The sequence below is a fragment of the Gallinula chloropus genome, assembly GCF_964237585.1.
Source record: "Gallinula chloropus genome assembly, chromosome: 1".
NCBI lineage: Eukaryota > Metazoa > Chordata > Aves > Gruiformes > Rallidae > Gallinula > Gallinula chloropus.
Window position 1 is genome coordinate 66,390,046 of NC_140085.1, and position 23,336 is coordinate 66,413,381.

Sequence of the window (23,336 nt, forward strand, 5' to 3'; positions counted from 1 at the left end):
TGATTTCAGAGTGATTTTGCATCCCCAGCATCTCTGGTCCCCTGTGATGTAGCAAAGCTGTGAAAGAAGCCTGGTGCTGGGATGTTCCAATTAAAATAAATAAAAAATGCTGTGTAATGTGGTGAAATAGGTTTTGGCTCTTTCTCTATCCTGACTTAGTTTCCAATTCCCTCAGTGTAGATCTGGAGACTGTCTCGGCCTGAGCTCCTGGGATCCTGTCACCATGGAGACCGAAAGTGAGCAGAACTCCAGCTCTGCCAGCGGGAGCTCCAGTTCAGGAGGAAGCACCCGTCCCCAGATATCACAGATGTCTCTCTATGAGCGACAGGCAGTACAGGTGAGGTGCAGTTACGTTCTGCCACAGGGGGTGTGTCAGTGGAAGGGGGTGGGGGGCCCTTCTGTGTTCCTCTGTGTTGCCATGTGTTGAGGGGAGAGTGTGCTCAAAGGACCGTTGTGTTCAGATTTAAAAATTCTTGTGCTAGGCCCCATGTTTAGTTTCCTGTAGCCCAGTACTGTGCTTCATGTTTTATAGATTGCTGCTCCAGTGTCCAGCCTCTTAGATGTAATTCATGCTGTCATGCAAGAGATTGATTTTTAGCCTGCTGTTCTAGAGCAAGTCATTCAGTTTATCACCCTGGTTCCAATAGACGATGTATATCCTCCATAAGCATGCTGCACAGTAATGCTTGTCTGCCTGCTTGATCACACACATCCCCAAATTCCTGGAGTTTGTTAAAGTCCTGCAAGCGTGCTTCCTGCTATCCTGGAATACACCTGTGATTCAGCCTGCCCCCAAATTTGTGTCTGTAATTTGTGTTTCGATGTGCTGGTTCAGTGGCACTGCTTTTTTCATGGGGTCTAGGGACAGTCTCACAGCTGTTATTTCTTCATTTCTTTCTCTAATGGCATTTCAAGGGCATGCTATTTTTGACAATTGGGTTTTCCTCTTTCTCTAGGCCCTGCAGGCACTCCAGAGGCAGCCCAACGCCGCCCAGTACTTCCATCAGTTTATGCTCCAGCAGCAGCTTAACAGCGCCCAGCTTCACAGCCTGGCTGCTGTCCAGCAGGTGAGTTGCCAAGGGGCAGAGGAGAGGAATCTGATTCTTCCCTGGGGAAGACCCGGAGATCCTCTCTTTCCACAGTGCCTTGTACACCAAGGCCCTGCTGATCCATGATCTGAGTCCCTAACCACATTGTTTAGGGCTGATACAAACAGCTCCATGATCTGAGTTCCTAACCACATTGTTTAGGGCTGATACAAACAGCTGAGGAACTGATGCAAAGATTTGTTTGGTTTTCCAGTGCAGAGCAGGGGGGAAGGTAAAGTTTGGCATCTGTGTAAGTACAGTTGCACTTAAGAGGCCTGTAAACTAGCCCTTGCACCCTCTTTTGTTTAAAGATGGGTGGTTACATCAGCAGTGGGTGCAGTAGTGTTGGAAAGCTGGCTTAAAGGGGACCACGGATTGTTACTTCTCTGAGAAGAAACCTGTGCAGGAAATCTCAGGAGGCATCCCCTGAATTTTACCTCTTGAAACTCAGTAGCCTGTGTTTTCTTTACCAGTTACTAGCAAGAGGGATCTGGGGCAGATTCTTGTCCAGCCAGGAGGGTGTGTGTTTAACTGAGATATATTTATGCAAATCAGGGTGTTTTGTGGCACATGATTGTTGAGCAGTGCGTTTTTCCTCTAGCAACTTCCCTCAGCTGTGAGACTTTATCATCAGTTGATGATGTGTGATGTGACTACAGTTCTGTCCATCTGTCTCCATCAGTAGCCTTGTTCCTTGGCTGTTAGTCCAGGCTTTGGTTGCTCTCCAAATCCCTACCTGCAGTTTTACAGCATAGAGGGAACGGAATTCCCTCACCAGTTTCGCACAGATCTGAGTTATAAAACTAACTAAACTCATACAGGGGAATTCCCATGGGTTCATAGCCAGGGATAAAAAAATAAAGTATCAATATTTGCATTCCTCCACTAAACCATATGTGCTCTAACCTGAAATTTTGGAGTACCACCCTTGTGTTGTTACTGAACTGCCGAACTCACCCAGCAGAATGCAGGTATCCCAGGGAAGGTCTGGGTGTTAACAGGGTGGAGATCGAGCCTCAGGATGAGGGAGGCTTGCAGTGTGCAACATTGACAACCTATGACAACCTGTGGGTGGAAGGGGTGGAGGTGATGAACTGTAAGGGTCTGCTGTCCACTGCCTTGGGCATTCTGCCTGCCTGAAGTGGTTGGAGAAGAGGAGGTACTTTGCTGAGCTGCTGCACCTGATCTGTAGGGCTTGTCAGGGGTTTTTATTGGTTAGATTATGCTCCTGTTCTCAGTAGTGGGAGAAGATAATGAAGGGACAGGGTGTTCTGACAAAGCCAAATATTTGGGATGAATTGAAGAATTTGTTCCAGGTACTCATTTCGCTGTCAACCTCTCTTACAGGCTACCATTGCAGCCAGTAGGCAGGCCAGCTCCCCCAACACCAGCACCCCGCAACAGACTACCACCACCCAGGCCTCTGTAAGTAACTGCTCCCTCACGCACCTTCCTCCTGCCCACCCCACACCTTGTTCTTTCTCCTCTTTGTCTTTTAGGAAGGCAGTCAGCCAGGGAAACACAGCTTGTAAGAAAGTTGGGGATCCTCAAGATGCAGACAACTTTGAGGATATGGGGTGCTATCATTATTGGTGGGGGTTGAGGGGACTAGAAGGTTTCTGAATGGGAGATGGCTTTTAGCTTTTAGGGGAAGACTGTTATCTCTCTCTCTCTGCTGAGGCTTTGGATATACATTGTTAGGGTTTAGAAAAGGGTTGGGACTTCTAGCAAGTGTCACGAGCAACTTGAAAGGGCTTTCTGTTTTTTCTTGGTCAGATTAGTAGTTTGTTGATGAGAGGAAGTCTGGTTATGAAGTGAGTGTTGAGAAACTGGGAGTTGTTCAAAGGGTAGATAAGTTGGTAGGGTAGAGATTACTTTGCATTGTGGTGGGGTTTTTTTCTTTATTAACTGGAGAAAATGGTATGTTTATTTTAGTTCTCTTACTGCAGTTGCATACTAACAGTGGTGACACTGGGGCTCACCACCCAGGGCTTTGGCTAGTTTAGATTGTGCAGCTCTTTAAGAACTTTTTTCTCGGTCCCCTGTGGGACACGGGAAAAAAAACCCTGTAAAATGCCTGTTCTGACTGTACCCCAGTAAGATAATTTGTAGTTAATTCTTTGCTTCCATCTCTCCCTGTATGATTTGGGGCTTTTCTGTGTTTTAAGATCAACCTAGCCACCACATCAGCTGCGCAGCTGATCAGCCGGTCACAGAGCGTGAGCTCCCCCAGCGCCACGACCCTGACGCAGTCTGTGCTCCTTGGGAACACCACCTCCCCTCCTCTCAACCAGTCACAGGCCCAGATGTATCTCCGGGTAAGATACGTGTGTGCAAACCGTGCCCTGACCCCAGACCCTGCTTCCTAGACACTTCAGTGCTTCACTGCTTGGGATTACCATCGTGTTTGGAGCAACTCTAGCTTTAAGAATGATGTGCTGTAGTTTATATTCAGATGGGAAAGCTCTTGCCCCTGAAACCACAAGTCTGACTCTGGGCACAGCTTTTGAGAGTTAGATGAGCTTTGTGTTGTGTGACTCAGGCGAGATGGTTAAGAACCATGTTTGTCTTTGCTCTGCATAGATGTTAAAGATCCCATGGCACTTCTCACCAGAGTGTAAATGTGAAATACGTGTCCTACACTTGACCATAGCTCACAGAAATAAAGCTACTCTTCTGATTCAGTGCTGGAATAGACACATGGTAAATTATCTCTTCTACCACTGGTGAGCTCAGGGATGTAAGTCTAGAAACAAATCAACATGAACAAATATTTCATCCTTTTAATCAGTTTGAAGTGCTGCTAAATAGAAAACATTAGGCTTGACCATAGGCAGTCTGGGGTTTGCTTACCCATGTAAAAAATGTTTTCTGCATCTCAGTTGACTTTAGATACAGATTGTAATCAACTTCTTTTCAAGCAACGCTGGTCTTGGATGTATGTCTTTTGTTGCTGTTCCTCAACCAGTCCTGGATATACATCTGAAAACGAAATGGTACCCCAGTCTTTTAGCCATCCTTGGGTGCAGTCTATGGGAACAGGCCCAGGCCCGTGTTTGATAGAAGACAGCTTGTTTCCATAAGGAAACTGTTCCCAGTTCCCTGCTCCTGAAGGTTATGTTTAGCATTACAGTGCAGGGAGGGTTGGGGTTTTTGCAATGTGTGACATTGCAGCCCAGTACTGCTTTGTAATCTGTTTGCTTGTGGTTCGCTATCTGTCTTTCTCTCTTCCCCTCCGCTCCTTTCGTTCCACATCACCTGACCCTCCCTCAACAGCCACAGCTGGGGAACCTGTTGCAGGTAAACCGGACCTTGGGCCGCAATGTGCCTCTTGCCTCCCAACTCATCCTGATGCCCAACGGGGCTGTGGCCGCTGTCCAGCAGGAAGTACCGCCCACTCAGTCTCCTGGGGTCCATGCAGACACAGACCAGGTCAGTGACACCCCTTCCCAGAGTTCCTCCCCTTTCCCCTGCTCTCCGTCACCCTGCACTCTGGTCTCTGTCTCCAGCCATCCCTCTGTAGCAGATCAGCTTTATTTTGTCCCCAGCCTGCGTCCCTGTGCAGGCAGGAGAATCTGTTCCCTCTTGCCACCCGTTTTTTCATGTTTACTTTTTGCCTCCAGAGACAGGATTCATTTCTGCTTAAAATTTCTGGGGTGGGCCACAGGCTGGATCAATCCTGTCTTCACAGTTTCTTGGTTGTCCTTGAGTGAAGAGAATTGTTGAATTCTATGTTCAGTTTTCAGTCACTCTGCGATGAAGAGCCTTTGGTGGTGGTAGTATTCCTTCACCCAGCTGGTTTGTTGTTGTAAAGATGCCAAAGACCAAACAGGCCACAAGGTCTTAACTCCTGCATTCATCTATAAGTAATTCTCCAGGTCAGGTTGCTGCTGTGGCTTCCTGTTTTCCTTGTCTTATCCCCAGTCATTCCAGCTACTTCATATTTTTTCTTGTTTGGAGCACTTTCTTTGAAGGGAAGTCAGCCATGATCATACTTGAAGATAACACTGTATTTGGAGGGGGAGTAAACACAGAAGATGGCAGCACCAAAATACAGAGGATCTGGTGAAATCAGAAGGGCTGCAGGCCATGAGTAGATCTGTGGGCCTCTGGAGCGGAAAGCCCTGCATATTGGGAGGAGGCAGGTGACAGACTGAAAAGGAATTACTGGTCTTGAAAGGAGTATCTCAGGACTTCTAGAGCCATGCTACACCATATGCTACCAGTGCAAAGGCATGGCAGGCAGATTGATCTGAAGGCTGCCCCATGCCTTGGAGAATGGTGGTTTCCTCATGCTTTTCAGAAAGTGCCACGAGATCTTTAACTTCCATCAGAGGGGGGGCAGGAGGGAGTCCAGGATAATGTGTTTCCAGGGGTGGTTGCACCTGAGCTTTACCCTGCAGTGTTACCCAGCTCCCCACATGAGACTTAAGCATCATCTTAGCCTGCATCCCAGTAGAACGTGTTGATTATGAGTTATCTTGCCAAACTTCTGGCCAGTAATGTATGTAAGGCAAACAGGACTGTGTTTTGTATGTGTGTTTCTAGGTGCAGAACTTGGCTGTGAGGAGCCAACAGACCTCAGCTGCTAATGCCCAGCTCCAAGGCTCTGCTCAGAAGGCAGCTCTGCCGGGAAGCTCCCAGGCTTCTGGCTTACCACAGGCCACCAGCACAGGCCAGACCTTGGCCGTGGCTCAGGCCTCCTCTGGCAGCCAGTCCCTCAACTTGAGCCAGGGGGCAGCAGGCAGCAATGGTGTCTCTGGGGGTGTGGTGGCAAGTGGTGGGAGCCAGACCTCTGCGGGATTGAGCCAGGCTTCCTCGGCAGGTGCCGCTGGTGGTTGCCAAAGGAAGGGCACCGGGGTGGTTCAGCCGCTACCAGTAGCAGCTGCCCAGGCTGTGACTGTCAACCAGGGAAGCCAGACAGAGACAGAGAATGCAGCCACAAAGAAAGGCGAAACGGACAGCAGTGGACAGCAAACTGTGGGCATGAACCTGACCAGGACTGCTACACCAGCACCCAGCCAGACACTGATCAGCTCAGGTGAGTGAGCGCAGACCTGTTCCTGCTCTTTGAGCCCACTGGGCTGCTGCAAGAGTGCCATTTGAAAGCCAAGAGCCTCTCAGCCTCTGTGCTCCTGGAGGTGGGTCTCTAGGGGTTGTCCTAGAGACAACTCTATCCTGAGTTGAGTCTGCCATGTCCTCTGCCAGTAAGCTGCCAGTCGTTTGATGGGCTTGATGACTCAAACTAGCACAGTGGCTGCTTGCCTTTGTGGTGGTGGTGGTTCCCAGCTGCACTGTTGCTAACTTGTGTGCTCTCCTCTTTTCCCACCGTTTGTATAGCCACCTACACGCAGATCCAGCCTCACTCGCTGATCCAGCAGCAGCAACAGATCCACCTGCAGAAGCAGGTAGTGATCCAGCAGCAGATTGCCATTCATCACCAGCAGCAGTTCCAGCACCGTCAGTCCCAGCTTCTCCACACAGCCACGCATCTCCAGCTGGCCCAACAGCAGCAACAGCAGCAAGCACCATCTCTGACCCAACAGCAGCAGCAAGCTCAGCCGCCGCAGCAGCCGGCTCCACCTCAAAACCAGCAGCAGGCTCAGACCCTTGTGGTACAACCCATGTTGCAGTCCCAGCCACAGCCTGTGCAGCTCCAGCAGGACAGTCCTTGCCAGCCAGCCACCAAATCACCTGTTCCAATTCAGTCAAAATCTCTGGTCACCCCCATCAAACCCCCTCAGCTTGGGCCTGCCAAAATGTCGGCAGCGCAGCAGCCTCCGCCACACATCCCAGTGCAGGTGGTGGGCACTCGGCAGCAGGGCTCGGGCCAAGCCCAGGCGCTGGGTTTGGCTCAGATTGCTGCAGCAGTGCCGACATCCCGGGGAATGCCAGCCGTGGTCCAGCCCGTTTCCCAAGCCCACGCTGCTTCCCCACCATCATCAGCTCCAGCATCCTCCCAGGAAGCCCCTCCTCTCGCCACAGGAGTGAATTTGGCACAAGTTCAAGGCACAGCCCACATGGTGAAGAGCCCGGCCTCCTCTCCAGTTGTGGCTCAGATGCCAGCAGCGTTCTACATGCAGTCTGTCCAGTTGCCAGTAAGTGATATCATTAAGGTGGCGAATAGCATATGGATTCTCTTTGTTCATTCCTAGGACACCAATTGCAGCCCAGGCCCAGGTCAGTGGGATGGGATGGGTAAGGGGTTTGGGTAAAGGGATGTGGAGACTTATTCCTCTCATCCTAATTCCAATCTAACCCTTGGGACAACAAACACTTCTCTTGCACATTATTGTTTAAAGGCTTGCATGAAGCAAATAGGTGATACTCAGATCCTGCCCCAAATAGAGTAGATGTCCACTTGACAATTTGGTGGGTTGACCTTGGCTGACAGCTGCGTGACCACCAAGCTGCTCTATCACTCCTTCTTCACAACAGGATGGGGAGAAGAATACAACAAAAACCTTGTGGGTTGAGATAAGGACAGGGAGATTGCTTCACATTTGCTGTCATGGTAAACAAACTAACTCTAGGGAAATTTAATTTATTGCCAGCTAATCAGAGTAGGATAACAAGAAGTAAGAACAAATCTAAACCTCCCTCTCACCTCCTTCTCCTCTTCACAGTATGAACTTCACACTTGACCTCCTCCCCCTGAGCAGTACAGGAGGATGGGGAATGAGAGCTTTAAAGTTCATAGCATTTTGTGTCTGCTACTCTTACCTCCTCACACTTTTCCCTTGCTCCAGCATGGGTCCCTTCTTTGGGTGCAGATCCTGAGAAGCAGACTTCTCTAGTGTAGGTTCTCCATGGGGTCACAAGCCCTGCCAGCAAACCTGCTCTGGCATGGGCTCCTCTCTCCATGGGTCCACAGCTCCTGCCAGGACCCTGCTCCAACATGGGCTTCCCCAAAGTCACAGCCTCCTTTGGGCATCCACCTGCTCTGGTGTGGGGTCCTCCATGGGTTGCAGGTGGATATCAACTCCACTGTTAACCTCCACAGGCTGCAGGGGGACATCCTGCCTCACCATGGTCTTCTCCATGTGCTGCAGGGGAATCTCTGCTCCACTGCACAGAACGAACATCTCTCCCACCTCTCCTTCACTGGTGTCTGCAGAGTTGTCCCTCACTGCTGTCTCCCAGCTGCTATTGCACAGTATTTCCCCCCCCCCCCTTCTTAAATATGCTAGCCCAGAGGTGCTACTACTGTCACAGATGGGCTCAGCTTTGGCCAGCAGAAGGTCCAAATTTGAGCTGACTGGCATTGGCTCTGTTGGACACACAGGCATCATCGTGCAGAAGAGACCCCCTCTGCCAAAACCTTGCTTCTCAAACCCAGTACAAACAATAACTGGCCTCTGTTCAATCTCAAGAGAGAGATGAGAGCTGGGTGAGCCATGAAGACTGAACTCTCCTCGTTAGGTGTGCATACCTTCAGGTCAGAGACCTCTTGGTCTGAGGTACCAGCCACTGACTCTGGGCCTCAGAGTATCCCTGGGCAACAGGCTATGCAGAGGAAAACAAAGATGTCTCCTGTTCCATATGCCATGTCCATGCTACTCTGAATTGTCCAGCTAGGGCCTAACTCCCTGGCAGGACAGTACTTTGCCAGCTCGTATCCTTAGCAAGTTGCTGAGACTCTTTCTAAACTCTGGCTCTGCCTTGGGAAGGTGTCACAGGATTTATCTGATTATTGCAGCGGGTGGAAGAATCCTGTTCTGGTCCAACATGTCCCTAATGTTTTGTCTCCCTCACTGAAACCGATCTGATCTAGCCAGAAGCCTGTTTGGAGACTGCTGGGTGACTTCCATTTCTTTCTTCCTGGAATAATCCCTTGAGGCTCACACAGTGCCTTGGTATTGCATCAATGTCCTGATTCATGCTGCTGTGTGAAACTTGGCTCCCTGCTAAGCAAATGCTCCTGAGTAGAGCTGTGTACTGCAAGGGAGCTAGATGCATTTCCAGGAGAAGGGATCGGGCTGGAGATGTGGAATGGGATGATGTGTCTTCCTTTTGCCTTCCCTCTGCCTCGTTCTTGGCTTTGGGGCTCCCCTCTCTGCTGCCATGTGCCTCTCTGTTCCCCCAGGGCAAGTCTCAGACCTTGGCGGTAAAGCGCAAGGCAGAGTCGGAGGAGGAGAAGGAGGACGTGACCAGCGTTACTGCACTTGTGCCTGCCAGGACCTCTCCTGTGACAGACAGCCCCAAAAACATGGAGGAGAAGAGTGGCCTTGGAGGTGAGGTACAGAGGAGAGCTCTGCATGTGTGCTAATGATCATCATCTATTGCATTTGAAGCAGATGGAGCAAAGGTAACTGACACCTGTGGTGTTAATTTTCCAGATAAATCTGATCCTGCTGCCATTGCAACCCCAAACACCACCTCAAGTGAAGGGACATTGATCACCCCCACCTCAGCTTCCACCCCTAACCTGGCAATGGTGTCACGTCAGATGGGAGACTCCAAACCCCCACAAGCCATCGTCAAGCCCCAGATCCTCACACACATCATTGAAGGCTTTGTCATCCAGGAAGGAGCAGAGCCCTTCCCGGTAGGGATTCTCTGCTGTGGGGGAAGGAGGTTCACTGCTCTCTTGGGAAGGTGGTGGGTTTCCTTCTTTGGACAGGAGTTTTCTTTCCCTGTGTTCCAAGTCAGCATTTTTTAGCCTGGGACAGAGAGTGAAGAAGGGAAAGGAGGGAGGTGCTGTGCATGAAGCAAGGCACGAAGTGGTGGCATTAAAGAGAATAGGGTGAAAGGATTCAAACAGGTGTGATGGGAACTGTGTTCTGCAGTAGTCCTCAAAGCTGCAATTCACATGGGAAGTGTAAGAAAATTCTCTCTGATTTTTGTGAGGGAAAGATGTGCTGTGTTTTGAACAAGCAGCAAGTGCAGTTAAAGCAAATAAGGGGAAATGTGGTTCCATGGAATTGCAGGGTATTTAAGGCAGAGTGTACTTGGTGATCTTCACATGAATCTCCAAGCCTGTGAGTCAGGAGAGAGTAGTAACTTCGTTCAGCATCTCTCCTTCACTAGTAGACAGAGGGATCCTTCTGAGTGGGAGTAAGCTACGAGTGGCATATACTTTGCAGAGGGTGGTGGACACAGAAAGTCCTTTACTGATGGGCCCAACTCTCTGTTCCTGTCCAGGTGGGTTGTTCTCAGTTGCTGAAAGAATCCGAGAAACCGCTGCAGGGAGAGGCTGCTTCTGGGCAGAGTGAAAACCTGTCCAGCAATTCCCCGGGAGGGGACAGCGCTTCTGTGGGTGAGTTTCAGCTCCAGGAGCCCTCCCTGGTGTTACTGGAAGTTTCTGCTCTCTTGATACCTAATTACACATTATGGACTCGTACCCCTTCCTGCTAGTTCAAACAATGGACCCAGGATCTCCCCAGGTGCCAGAACACACCGTTTGTTACTGTTGTTGATACGGTCAAACACACCCTGTGTCAGTAGTAAGCAGGAGGATCTCAGCCATACCTGTCTGTCATAGGAAGACTGTGAAGGATGTGTAGACACAGCAGATAGTGCAGTGATGGGACATTTCTCCCATGGCCTTGTCAGATATGATGAGGGATATGCTATTTTTTTGCTTGTTCAGAGAAATAATACTGACAGGGAGAAATAAACTGCTCTCTTCAATATCCTGGGGTCCTAATTAGTGGGGCTTCTGCCTGTCTTCCCCCAGCTTCTTCCACAAAGTAACTGCTTAGTAGATGCAGTAGAGAATAGTGCTTGGTGTCTGTCTGCTCAGAGGAAGAGTAGTGCAATAGGAAATGTTTGTGTGTGATCTGCTTCAGTTCGAATCAATTGTTGTGTATCTCTCTATCTCACCAGAGCTTGATAAGAAGGCAAACTTGCTGAAGTGTGAATACTGTGGGAAGTATGCCCCAGCAACCCAGTTCCGTGGCTCCAAGAGGTTTTGTTCCATGACCTGTGCTAAAAGGTAATGGCATGACATAATCGTCCTTTTCTCTGTCTACGTGTGCTCTGGAACTGGGCACGTGCCTCTTCTCCAGGTACTGTACAGCACTTCAGTACATCTGATCCTCCCTCTGCGGGACGCACTGGCCACAGAAGTCCTTTAGGACCCTAAATGATTCATGAATGCTTCTGTGTCTGCGGAGAGGTGGATGATATGGTGTGGAGTGTAAACAGGATTTCTGAATTGCCTGGAAAATGAAATGGGAGATGGGGAAGTTCTTGGTCTCCAAAGAACCTCTCCTCACTCAAATGTACATTTAATTGACAGACTAAAGGAATGCATACTGGTAGCTGTCTGCTGCATTGGTACCACACAAAGACACAAGGGAGCATTGGGGAAAAGCATGGGGAAAAGTTAGGCTAGTCATTGCTGCTTCGTATTGATGGCAGAGTGCTTGTTATAGGTCTCTCTTCCCTTAGGGGAATGACTTCATTGACCCTTCAGATGTTGTATCAAGCCTCTGGTGTCCAAATACTGCACGTGTCAGACGTCTGGACTGGTTCCTTCCAAGGGGAAGTCTTAGGAAGAACAGGACTTGATGGGAAAGAGGAGTTTAATCCCCACCTAGAGCAAGGAGGAGCAGTAGGTTTTAGATAGCTGCTGCTTCCTAACTGCTGCTCTGCTTCTGCTTATTCGAGGTACAACGTCAGCTGCAGCCATCAGTTCCGGCTGCAGAGGAAGAAGATGAAGGAGTTCCAGGAAGCGAACTATGCCCGTGTGCGCCGGCGGGGGTCGCGGCGCAGCAGCTCCGAAATGGCTCGAACCAAGATCCAGGGCAAGCGCCACAGGGTAAGGCCACAGCCCTGCCTGCTGCTGGGGAGGCAGCTCTTAGCCTGACAGGTGTCACCGCTGGGTGTACCACGCTCTCAGGGTGGATGTAGTCGTACGGGAGGCGTGACGCGCACGCCGACGCGGTTGTTAGGCAGAGTGCAGTCAGCTGTTCTAACTGCTTATCAGTGACCGAAGGTGGATTCACACTTGTACTTGTTCTGCTCACTGTGTTTGCTGCTGTGTGTTTCTTGGAGGTCTTGGAGGGTGAGATCAGCTGACAGCCTTGATAGGAAACAATCCACTCTTCCTGTTGACACGAGGAAGAAGAATGGACTGGGGGAGGATGGGGAGAGGGAAGAGGAAAAGGGGAAGCTCTTGTGCCAGCTGTCCTTTGACACTGAGATGGTGGTCCCAGGCTGCTGGGACAACTTCTCTTGTTCCCAGTGACTTTGTTTGCAACTGGAAATTGTGAATTTCTTACAAAACACCTTGTGCTTTATATTTTTTTCTTTCCTCTGGGCTTGCAGGGTCAGGAAGACTCAAGTCGTGGCTCTGATAACTCCAGCTATGACGAAGCTTTGTCCCCTACATCTCCAGGACCCCTGTCAGTAAGGGCCAGTCATGGAGAGAGGGACCTGGCAAACTCCAGTATGGCCCCACCAACCCCAGATCTACATGGCATCAACCCAGTTTTCCTGTCCAGCAATCCCAGTTGTTGGAGTGTGGAGGAAGTGTACGAGTTCATCGCATCACTGCAAGGTGAAGTTACGATCCTCCTCTCCTGCAGTCCTGTCATCTAGCGGCATGGGAAAACTTGGGGGCTCTTTCTGGAAAGGCAGTGGTGTCAGCAGTGCCTAATGCTTTTGTTGTGTTTCTGTACACTTCTGAATTGGTGTAGGTCATACAGGTGGATGAGTTGTTCTTCTCAAACAGCACGCTGTGGGGTAGAGTGGGGTTGGTGAGATTCCTAGCTTGCTTTTTGTACCTGCCAGAGGCCCACAGAGTGGGAATGAGGGGAGTGCCCAGCACACACCTGTTCCTCAGTGCCGTGTTTTGGCTTTCACAGGATGCCAGGAGATCGCTGAGGAGTTTCGGTCACAGGAAATTGATGGCCAGGCCCTGTTGCTTCTGAAGGAGGAACACCTCATGAGTGCCATGAACATCAAGCTGGGACCAGCTCTCAAGATCTGTGCCAAGATCAATGTCCTCAAGGAGACCTAACAGCTCTGAAGCAAGAAGTCTCACTTTTGCTCTGACCCAAGGGGAGGTGCCAGATGTGGAGCATCCTGCTGGGGTGGGGAAGAATAGGACAGTCCTCTGTGGTCTGACATTCAAGAAGAATGAGAAGGAATTTAACAGATTGAAACTGCCATGCACAAGCTCATGTCTTGGTCTCCTAATGGTGCTACAAGGGGGAGGAAAACTCCCACCTGGGGCTTTAAAACATCTTCCCTTCTTCCTGAGTTTGAATATGCCTCTCCCATATACCACGTACAGACAGGAAGGGGACCTCTTTCTGTCTTAGCAGACTTCTGAAAGGGAACTGCCCCCACCCCGTTTTGCAACAGCAGGTCTTCTAGGTCTTAGTTTGGAATCTCGCTGTGCCAGAATTTGAGGCAGAAGAAGAGCTGGCTCCGCATGGACACTGGCAGCAGCTGTGCTTGGGACATTTAGGAAGGGGGACTGATGAGTTCTAAGTGACAGAGGTGGACCAACAAGAGCTACAGCAAAAGGGGCTGCTGCTGTTCCACTCCTTAAAAAAACCCCCAGCCACCTTGGCTGTTGGCGAACTGGGTGTAATAGCCATTCCAGCGCGCATACCAAACGTGAAGGCCTGTGGCAATAGGAGCTGCCTGTAGCTTTACTGTCTCCTGTAGAGATGCAGAGCAAAGACAAAAGTGTTGTGGCAACTATCAGCTCCAGCTGTTCCTTTCTGAACCAGTCAGAGGAGGATTTATCCTGAGTATTTATGACAAGGTGATGGGGAAATCGAATGGGAGGGGACTGCCTTACGTTAGGCAACGCTGCAGCACAGGTTTGTCTCCCCATTGAGTTGGGGCATAACTTCCAGATCCAAAGCAGTCTCCAGAAGCATCAAGGCTCTTCATAAAATGGGCTGGGGTTTTGGTTTTGCATTTTTTTTTTGTGTTTCCTTATCAGTTTGTATTACTTTTCTGTCTGTCTTCATTACCCTCAGGAGAGCTCACAGGACAAAGTTTTAAGCTGGCAGGATTTTGGCACCTGCCTAAGGCTTTTTTTTTTTTTCTGTTGTTGTTATCAAACATATTTCCCTTCCTCACTTAAAAAACCCAACCAACCAAAACTATACCCTCCAACAACTGCATACTGATCCTTCAAAGCTATTTCTCCTTTCAGAGGGATAAAATGGTGTTATAGACTGAGGTTCCCTACCCCCTGCTTTCAGCCCTTCCAGGTTTGGGGTGGTTAAGGACCAAACGTGGTATTCTGAAGTTTGCCTGTTTGCCAAAGGTGAAAAACTGGGCAGAGTTGTTCTCTTCCAGAAGCATCTCTGCTTAAAGCAATCAAGTAAAAAAACCCCACAAACCCTGAAGAAATTGCATAAAGCATGAAGAGGTAAGTGCCCCCAGGAGCCAAATACCTGAAAGCAAGATGATTTATGAACCATGCATCTCCAGCTTTTGTGTTTCCAGGAGTGTTTGAGTGAAACACGTTTTGAGGGGGAAGCACCTGATCTTCCAGGAAAGCTGTAGTGGCAGGGGAGGAGACCTAATGGCATAGGTAGGAAAAGATTAAAAATCATGGGCTGGGTTCTTTATTGAACCATGTTAGAAAAAAAAGAAAGGAAAAGTGCTTAAAAGATGGATAAAATGTGGCAGCAGCTTCTTCATCTTAACTGTTGAATCTCACTTTGATGACATCCTTGTTCCCATGAGAGAAGACTTCTGACTCAAAATGGGCTCAAAGGAATCTGCTCATGCTTGTACCCTGAGAACAGTATTTGGTCTCACGTAATTTGGGGATGGGAAAGGGGACAGGGTTAGAATCTAACTGCACTCAGCAGAGCAAGGCTGCCCTTAAATCATTTTATCCTCAGGGGTCCTGTGTGATAAAACTCCCCTTTAGTTTGGCCCTTTAGTACAGGGTAGGCAGGCAGCCAGCTTGCCTCTGGTCCTGTCTGCTTCTGAGGAACAGGTTTTATTTCAGTCAAATGGGAAGGCTTCATTTCATGTTCCATGTTCTTAATAAAAAAAAATAAATTCTTCAGGCTTTGTAGGTCTGGCTGCTTTGTTAACAGACACCCTCCTCATGCCCCCTGCTATTAATGTCTGAGAACTACAACCTTTATCAAAAGATGACTCTTGATTTTTATTGCTGCAGGGAAATACATCCAAAACTGCCTGAGCTTCTAAAGTTTCAGTCTTAAGTCCTAAGGGAACAGGATTAAAACAAGATGGCATTAAAAAGCCCTGTACTAATGAGAAGTTCAGGCACACGGCAGTGCATGCTGATGGCCTCTCACCTTGAGAGTAAGATGCTCTGCCACCCAAGAAAGCTCCTGTTACATCAGTACAACACTACACCATGTTTTTCAGTCATTTTATTTTTGAAAGTTGTATTTTGTACAAAAAAAATTACCTTGAACACCACCATGAAAAAACAGTAACAGACCAAGTTGACTTCCTATTTTTCCTGTGTTAGGAGAAAGATTGAGACCGTAACAAGTCAAAGAAAGCAGGAATTGTTTGCCCATTCTAAACCCAGCAAGAAAGCAGGGCCACCCCTTTCCCTTCAGTGTCACTGTTTAGGCTGCTCTGAGCACATTAAAAATACATGAACCTTGTCTGTTCTCTGCTGTCAGCAGCGGTGGCGGCTTGCTTAATTCACAGTCTCTGTCCTCAAGGCTGAGGACAGTTCTCTGCCAGTCTAAAACAGGGCAGAATGGGATTGAGTAGCCCCTCCCATAAAAAGCAATTAGCAATCAAGGTGCCAAGTTCCTGAAGGTTCCCACAAAGTCTCACAACTCAGCTGTACCTGCTTTTCACCAGGGCCTCAGGAGTGTCTCACCCCCAGCCAGCAGCAGTATGCGAGTACCGCCTACGCAGGGCCTCTTAAGTCTCTTAAGACTGGTCTGCACTGTGCTTGAGAGGACCCTGCACTTGCAGGAGTCCCTGACACAGTTTTCAAGGTGTTGGCTTCTATGGTGCTTTTTTAATTTTAAATAAAAATGAATCCTGGTAGCTTCACAGGACAACCCTCTGCCAGGAAAAAAGGAACTTTCAGAAAGCATGAAATCACAATGCTGAGAGTGACAGCTGCGTGGGCAGTCACCTCTGGAAGCCAGTAACAGAACTCAGGTGGCAGCTACCTTCCTAACTCTGCCTCCATGACAGCTGCAGCAAACGTTCCCTTTCCTTAGCAGCACGTAATTTGGTTTTGCTTCTCAGGGATTGAGACGATTATTTTGAACTGAACTGGAAAGTGTATTGAATTTAACCCCTATGGTTTTTTTAGCATTGCCCCTCTGCAGCCTGAGGCGATGGCATGCATCCCTTTACAACTGCCAAAGGAAACTGGTGTGCGACCTCTGACACACCCATCGCCATTAGGAAAAGACAATGCTGCAGAGGTGTGAATGCCTCTTCCACCCCCACAGCGTCTGGTGCAGAGCACACTGTGCAGGTTGTGCTGGCAGAAACGGTGTCTAACAGTGCAGAAGCTAGAAAAGCTGAAAAAAGCATTCAAAGAAAAGTAATTCCAGTGTCTTGCACATCCTGTAAACCCTAGGGAGAAAAGAAAAGACACAAAAAGATCCTAGATCCCTCCCACGGTCTCGGCTGTTTTAACCCACTGCCTCTCTTTTTCCTTCCCCTTTCTGCACCCATCCATGGCCCTTTTTTTTTTCCTCTCAGTGATTCATCTCCCATTCCTGCTCAGTGCTGAGCTCTCACATTGCTTTCTTGCCACCTTCTACTCGATCCTCAGCACTTTTCCCTCCCCCCAGCCCTTGCTGTGTTTAAAGAAAACCCCAACAGACTACAGCAGGATTGCATTCGTCCGACACGCCATCAGGGCCCGGCGCTGTTCAACCCCAGAGGCATCCGCGGGACTTGACACGCCGGAGAGCAGCGAAAGCAAAGAGAGTGCAAAGAGAAAACCAGAAAGTGAGGGAAGGAGAACTGGCTGGGAGGCACCCAGCTAGACAAGCGCTGGGGAGCTGGGGAGGAGAGAACCCAGGTGTGGAAAGCCTGTCACATCGGTAGCAAGTGGTCATCCCGTTCTTCCGACTCCTCTCCCAGCTGGTCATCGCCCACGCCGCGGTACGCAGCCGGCGCGTTTCGGGGCTTGGAGCGGCAGACGAAGTCACAGCCATCCTACAAGCACAGGACAGTGCACCAGGATTAGATGGTGCTTTGCTTTGAGACACCCACCATTAGGAGGGTGTCTGAAAGCAAAGCAGCATCTGAGACTTCTCTTTTTCTAAGGGATTAGCATGGGGATAGGTGTATCTGGGAGGGGTCTCCGAAACTTGTGTTGGCAAGAGAAACACACATACAAGCATCCCACTTGGTCTGGAAAGCTCTGTGGCAGAATGTGGCACTAACAGTACGCAGCCACGTCAGGCTGAGGTGAGACTGGAGGATACCTGTCCCTGTCTCAGGTGACTAAGGAACGGCTCTGGGAGCTGGACATGAACATGTCAGTCCCCAGCTTAACACCTGTCTGATGAGCACGTGTTCTGGTTTGTTGTGTAGCAGTCACGGGATAGTGGCAGGAATCAAGACTGAGCAAGGGTGCAAAAAATAGAGTACTCACCCCCCTCACACCCCTAGAAACCCAGACAATAAACAAAAAAACCCCAACTCAACCCAAAAAGCACTCCCAAAAACAGACATCCTCCTCTCTGCCTTCAACACTATCCTGGTGGTAGGTCTAGCCACGAGACAAGGACCACAAAGACAGAACAGATGCTGTTTTCTCCTGTCCTACCCCATGAGCCAGGCTGAGAACATACAGGGGTTTTTCACTCACCGCCACCAGGTTTCCCAGATCTTGCCAGAAGGCAAAGTGAGGAAACTGCTCCATGCCTTTTGCTCCCACTACAAGGCGTTGGTAGAGGAACCCACCAATGATGTAGACTGCAATCAGTGAAGCAAATCTGGAGGGCAGAATTAAAAAAAAACAGAGCTGAGGAAATCCTCTAGACAGCCTCTTCTGAGCCAGCTACCTGCCTCTGATGGGCACCAGAGCAAGTAGTTGAGCAACACTCAAGAACAGAGATATGAGCAGATACTAGACCAGAAAAGGTCCCCAAAATACTGATCTGCCAGCTTTCAGCAGCATTACATGAACTAGTGGCTCCAAGCACAAACACAGAAAATGAGTCAAGACTCCTGGTCTGAATTCCCAGCTCTGGGAAAGAGTTATAATCATAGAATGGCATGGGTTGGAAGGGACCCCAAGGATCAGAGAGCTCCAAACCCCTTGCCACAGGCAGGGCCATCAACCTCCAGGCCTGGATCTACACAAGGTTGCCCAGGGCCCCATCCAACCTGGCCTGGAACACCTGCAGGGATGGGGCATCCACCACCTCTCTGGGCAGCCTGTTCCAGTACCTCACCACTCTCTCTGTAAAAAACTTCCCCCTAATATCTAATCTAAACCTTCCCTCTTTCAGCTTTAATCCATTTCCCCTTGTCCTGCCATTGTCTCCCCTTTATAAAGTTGGTTCCCCTCGTGTTTCTCTGCTTCCTTCAGGTACTGGAAGGCTGCAATGAGGTCCCCCCACAGCCTTCTCTTCTCCAAGCTGAACAAGCCCAGCTCCCCCAGCCTCTCTTCATAGGGGAGGTGCTGCAGCCCTCTAAACATCTTTGTGGCTCCTCTGAACCCTCTCCAATAGTTCTACATCCTTCTTGTATTGGGGGCCCCAAGCCTGGACACAGTACTCCAGATGGGGCCTTAGTTGTGTGATTCTAGGAAGTTGCATCTTCCATGTTTCAGTGCACCTGCCTGCAAACTATGAAGGAAGATGTCTACAGGGAACAGAGCAGTTCTGCAGCATTATGCCTTAAACAAGAGCCTTCTTCCAACAAAGCTCAGAGGCGCAGTATCATCTACCAGTGGCTGTGGATAGGTAGACTACAATTACCTAAACATTAGCCCTTGCAATGTTTCTAAATGGCACTCAAGACCATGCCCCAGACACGAACTGCTCTTCCAGTGACTCACATGATCAGTAGAATGGAGCCGACGCTGAGGTGGGACTCCTCAGCTGGACAAGCCACACTGCTGTCCATCTCAAAGAGGTAGAAACAGTCCTGCTCCTTCTCCCGCTCTTCGGAAATAATGCTGAACGAGCTCTGCGGTTTGGGAAAAGTGAAGTCATGAGAGAATGAGCCCAGGCATGCCAAGCTTCACCAGAAGGCATTTCTATTGCTGCTGGTGGGGCAAGGCAACAGACACTGGAGGACAGAAGAAAACCCTGCTGCCTCCTCAAGGGCCTATGAACAGGCACTTGTCTGGCAGCCTGCTGCTCCTCTCCCACCTCGCCTGTCACTCACCGCCATAACTCCCCGCTTGCAGGAAATCATTATCACAGCTCGTCTCTTCTCACCACTGCAGTGGCTGCCATATGAATCACCCCCTTTATAAATCAGCATGATCCAGTCACCTGCCAAGAGAGAAACAATACAGGCTGCAAATCCAGAGCAGGAGGTGGAAGGCAGATTACCATGTCAGGAAAGTATTGAGTGGCATCTTACTTCCATTGAAAACCTGGGTCTCATTGATTCTTCCTATCACTGTAGTCTTTCCATTCTGTCTATCTGTTTGCACCAGGCCACCAAAATCGTGCATGGAGCTGTTGATCTCCCTGCACACCCTGAAACTGTAGATGTAGTTTTCCGTTTTGCTTTTCTCCACAGTCACATTAAACCTGCAGCAAGGAGAGGACAGAACAAACAGCCCGCTGGGTTACAAGTGCCAAGGATCAGAGCAGTGCACACTCAAGACCTGGAAGTCAGTCACAGCCCATACTAACAGGAGAGCCGGTTCTGCAGCTTGGCTCCAAATCTTCCCCCTCCCTTGGGCTGAGGGTAGGCACTTGCAGCCTGGAGGCGTGCAGGTGTTGTACCATACCTCATGTGGTTCAGGGGCTCTAGCTTCTTCAGCAGGGCTCTTTCTATTCGTGACTCGGTGCTCTCATCACCAATGACATCGCAGGTCCTCTCTTCTGATTGTTCAGCCCCTGCACCGACAGCAAGGACCATAAAGGCCACCAGCACAGCAGAGGTACAGCACGGCGGGGACATCCTGGACACACAGACAGCACAGAGGATTAACGGTTTCAGCACCCTGCACACTAACTTCAGGGTCACGGAGTCGGTAGGTGATCACTTCTTCCGTCCTGGCTGCAAAAAAAGAGAAGTCAAAATATAGAAACACCTCACAGTTTCCAAGAGACGAGAAGTCTGAATCTCTTCCATAGTCAAAGTCAATTCACTGGGTCAGTTTGTGTTTCTTTTCTGATTTTTTTTGCCTCAGGGCCACAGAACGTTTGGCTGCTGACCACAGTAATTAGCACTGATCAGCCCAGCACACTGAGCGCTGGGGTAGGAGTCAGGCACAAGCCATTGTTCGTTCCTGCACCACACCGAGAAGCCAGTCAGCAGAAAATGATTAACCAGGCCCCTAATCAATCCTCTTTGTAGCTCTTGTGTGAAGAGCTTGCAGGGAAAGAGCCACTGTGATGAGTCAGGCTCTGTTTTCCAAGTGCCTTAACCTTTATAATTATTTAGCTGAGAATCTGAAAGTGTTTAATCATACTAAGCTGCGACTCCAAACAACAGCCTCCTTCTGTTTACATCGGGAAGGAGGGAACTGAGATGTTCCATGCAAGATACAGCCTCTTTAGGCTGTAATGAAACCTAGAACGGAGTTTGCTTTCGGGTTCACAGCAAAAATCACACGCGAAACACTCAGCGACCGCACCAGCCAACCCCAGCGGCGCGACAGAGCCTCCTCCGCTCCTCCCGCTGGAGACCTGGGTAAAGCTCCCGATGCTGGCGGGAGGCAGGCCGGCAGCCGAAGAGGGCCCTGGCCGCTAGGAGAGACAGTGCGCCCTGCCCAAACCGCACGCCTACTCCCGAGCCCGCCGCCACCGCTAAGGGCTCGCAGGCCGGCACAGGCAGGCGGAGGCCGGGCGCGCTGAAACGAGGAAGCCCGTGACACGAGAACTCGTGACCACAGGCAGAGCCCGGCCCTGCGCGGCGCTACCCGGGGCCTCCTCCCGCCACCTCGCCGGCAAACGCCTCGCCCGCGGCCTGAGGCACAAGGCGCTGGGAAGACGCTGCCGTTGCCCCTCCGCCGGTTACCGCTCCGGCCGGCAGCTCCGCCTGAGGCGCCGCCCGGGGGTCCCGGGGGTCCCGGGGACCTCGGTGCCACCCGGCTCCCCCAAGCCCCCTCGCTCTCCGCCTCCTGCCCGCCGGCAGATCACCGCCGCCACCGCCGCCCCGCCCGCCGCCGCCGCACCCACCTGCTGCCGCACCGACCCCGCTCGCCGCGCCGCCCGGCCTCCCCCCGCCGCACAGGGGGCACGGACGCCCCTAGGGAAGAGCGATGCGCCGCTCACGGGCAGCCCATGCTGGGCGCGGGGCGGCCGGGGGGGGGGTGGCGGGTCCCAAGCGCGGACAACGCCGGCCTCCTCCACAGACCCGGCCGGCTCCCCTCAGCCCGCCCCGTGAACCGGAAGCAGGAAAGGCGGGGCGGAATCGGCGCTCCCCGCCAATAGGAGTTAGGGAGCCGCCAGATCGCCGCGCCCCCTAGCGGCTTCCCAGCGAATGAGAAGCAGCGGCGGAAAGGGGCGGCTTCTAAAGCCCGCCCCGAGGGCCCGCCTCCTCTCTCTTCTTCCTCCAATGGGCGGCTAGAAAAGGCGAGGAAAATCCCGCCTCTTCTCTTCCAATGAACGACGGAGGCCAACGGAAAGGAGTCTCGTGGCGCCCGCCGGCTGACCCCCTCCCACCCGAGAGCCCTCGCGGAGCGCGGCTGCAGGCGGGAACCGCTCGTCCAACGGCGGCGCAGCGCGCCCCGCCCCTCACCCCTCGCCCCGCCCCTCGCCCCGCCCCCCCAGCCGCCGGGAGCCCGGCGCTGGCCCCGCCGCCTCACAGCCGCCGAGGCAGGGCGCTGCCTGACTTTCCCGCCTCCAGCCCTCGCCTCAGGCCCCCGCGCAAGTCGGCATCACCTGCTGGCAGGTGAACACGTCAGGCGAAAGGCTCTCCCGCCGCTCCCACCACTCGCGGCAGGGCTTTGCCACCCCCCTCCGTGTACCTCCAGAGCCGCTGCGCTTGCTGAAGAGCCGAGGGAGAGCGCCCTGCCTGGCCTGGATCCCGCCGGTTTCCTCCCCGCCCGGCGCGCCGCTCCGTTGTACCTCGGGGATAAAGGCGCCTCGGCTGGGCCGCTGCAAGGGGGACTGGCTGGGGGCTCAGCTGGCCGTGCGCAGGGCCGGGGCACTCCAGCGTCGCCAGGACGGTTAATGCGGCTGTGCGCTGTTTGAGGCTGGCTTATTTACCAGGCAGTTCTCTTTGAGTCATGCCCGTATCTGCGAGAGTGAGAGAGTTCCGCTTTCCAAGGGCTCTGTTGTTGGATGTTCTTTGCCAGAGCTCGGAGGCTTTTACCTCTTCTGGTGAAGGAAAATAAAATGATGCCGGGTTTAGCGAGCCAAACGTGCTGGAAAAGCTTCTTGTTTGAGAGGGGTTTTGAGTGCCTCCCTGGGGTGTTGCTCCTGCAGTAGTAAGGAACTGGGAAGTGAAGCCTGGAAATCAGAAGGGGCGCTGTTGGCTCCTGGAAAGCTGATTGATTTAGTCCTGCTGTGATCTGTGCCCTGCTGCTAGTTCCCCTGGGGGTGCAGCACAGACGTCTCGGCTGTAGAATCAGATTTATTTATACTCACACTCAGCTATTAACTGCGTGTGGCTTCCATACCCTCCTATGGTGCGAGCTTTTCCTGTAGTTCCCATCCAGCCTAAGAACTCAGTTTCTTGCTGATGCTTGAGAGAAAATGGTAAAACACGTCAACACAGAGCTCTTAATTCTTCCCCGTCAGCCTCCGCTTCTCCACTTGCTCGCAAATAATGCTGCCTTTGTGATCACGCTGGCCCCGTGGGCAGCCTGCAGTGCCTTTGGCCACGGCCTTTTACCCTTGGTCTGGGCAACAGTGTCTGAATCTTGGTTTCCTTCCAGCCACACCAATTACATTCCCAGCTAAGCTCTCATCATGACTATAGCAAAATCCCTCCTAGGGCTCATCAGCTCTCTTTAGGCTTCTCTAATGCCCATTCAAAGCATTCAGAAGTCACTTTCCTCCTCTTGTGTTGCTCTGTTGTCTTCTGCCTTTCCCTTCCTCTCAAGTACAGGCTCCCTGTCTTGCTGTCTATGGGCCCTGTCCAGTTTTGGAAGGAATCCTGTGGATGCAATATGCCACCCTTACAGGCAAGTGTGTGATGGAGGGATTTGCAAAAGTACAG

General features: G+C 51.2%; 2 protein-coding genes across 17 annotated transcripts; one reads left to right on the forward strand and one right to left on the reverse strand.

The window, feature by feature from the left end:
• Window positions 1-223: 223 nt before the first annotated feature.
• PHC1 (polyhomeotic homolog 1) lies at window positions 224-13,056 on the forward strand (the record flags this gene model as incomplete). 15 transcript variants are annotated; one of them, XM_084271556.1, is made up of 15 exons in its annotated part: window positions 224-337; window positions 957-1,067; window positions 2,436-2,513; window positions 3,257-3,406; window positions 4,365-4,520; window positions 5,637-6,129; window positions 6,429-6,700; window positions 7,052-7,186; window positions 9,175-9,322; window positions 9,428-9,636; window positions 10,233-10,347; window positions 10,917-11,025; window positions 11,703-11,853; window positions 12,363-12,594; window positions 12,902-13,056. In XM_084271556.1, the coding sequence occupies 15 exons, from the start codon at window positions 224-226 to the stop codon at window positions 13,054-13,056; spliced, it is 2,628 nt and encodes an 875-aa protein (XP_084127682.1). The 15 variants fall into 15 exon arrangements, with proteins under 15 accessions (XP_084127682.1, XP_084127683.1, XP_084127684.1 ...); XM_084271557.1 differs by having other exon boundaries at window positions 6,429-6,694; XM_084271558.1 differs by having other exon boundaries at window positions 6,429-6,673.
• A 2,346-nt stretch (window positions 13,057-15,402) lies between these two features.
• M6PR (mannose-6-phosphate receptor, cation dependent) lies at window positions 15,403-21,532 on the reverse strand. 2 transcript variants are annotated; one of them, XM_084273321.1, is made up of 7 exons: window positions 21,350-21,532; window positions 19,954-20,127; window positions 19,578-19,750; window positions 19,377-19,486; window positions 19,045-19,175; window positions 17,848-17,974; window positions 15,403-17,189 (listed from the first exon to the last, which is right to left on the reverse strand). In XM_084273321.1, exons 2-7 carry the CDS (start codon window positions 20,124-20,126, stop codon window positions 17,067-17,069), a joined length of 837 nt encoding a protein of 278 aa, XP_084129447.1. In that variant the 5' UTR covers window position 20,127; window positions 21,350-21,532; the 3' UTR covers window positions 15,403-17,066. The 2 variants fall into 2 exon arrangements, with proteins under 2 accessions (XP_084129447.1, XP_084129446.1); XM_084273320.1 differs by having other exon boundaries at window positions 19,954-20,225.
• Between the last annotated feature and the right edge of the window lie 1,804 nt (window positions 21,533-23,336).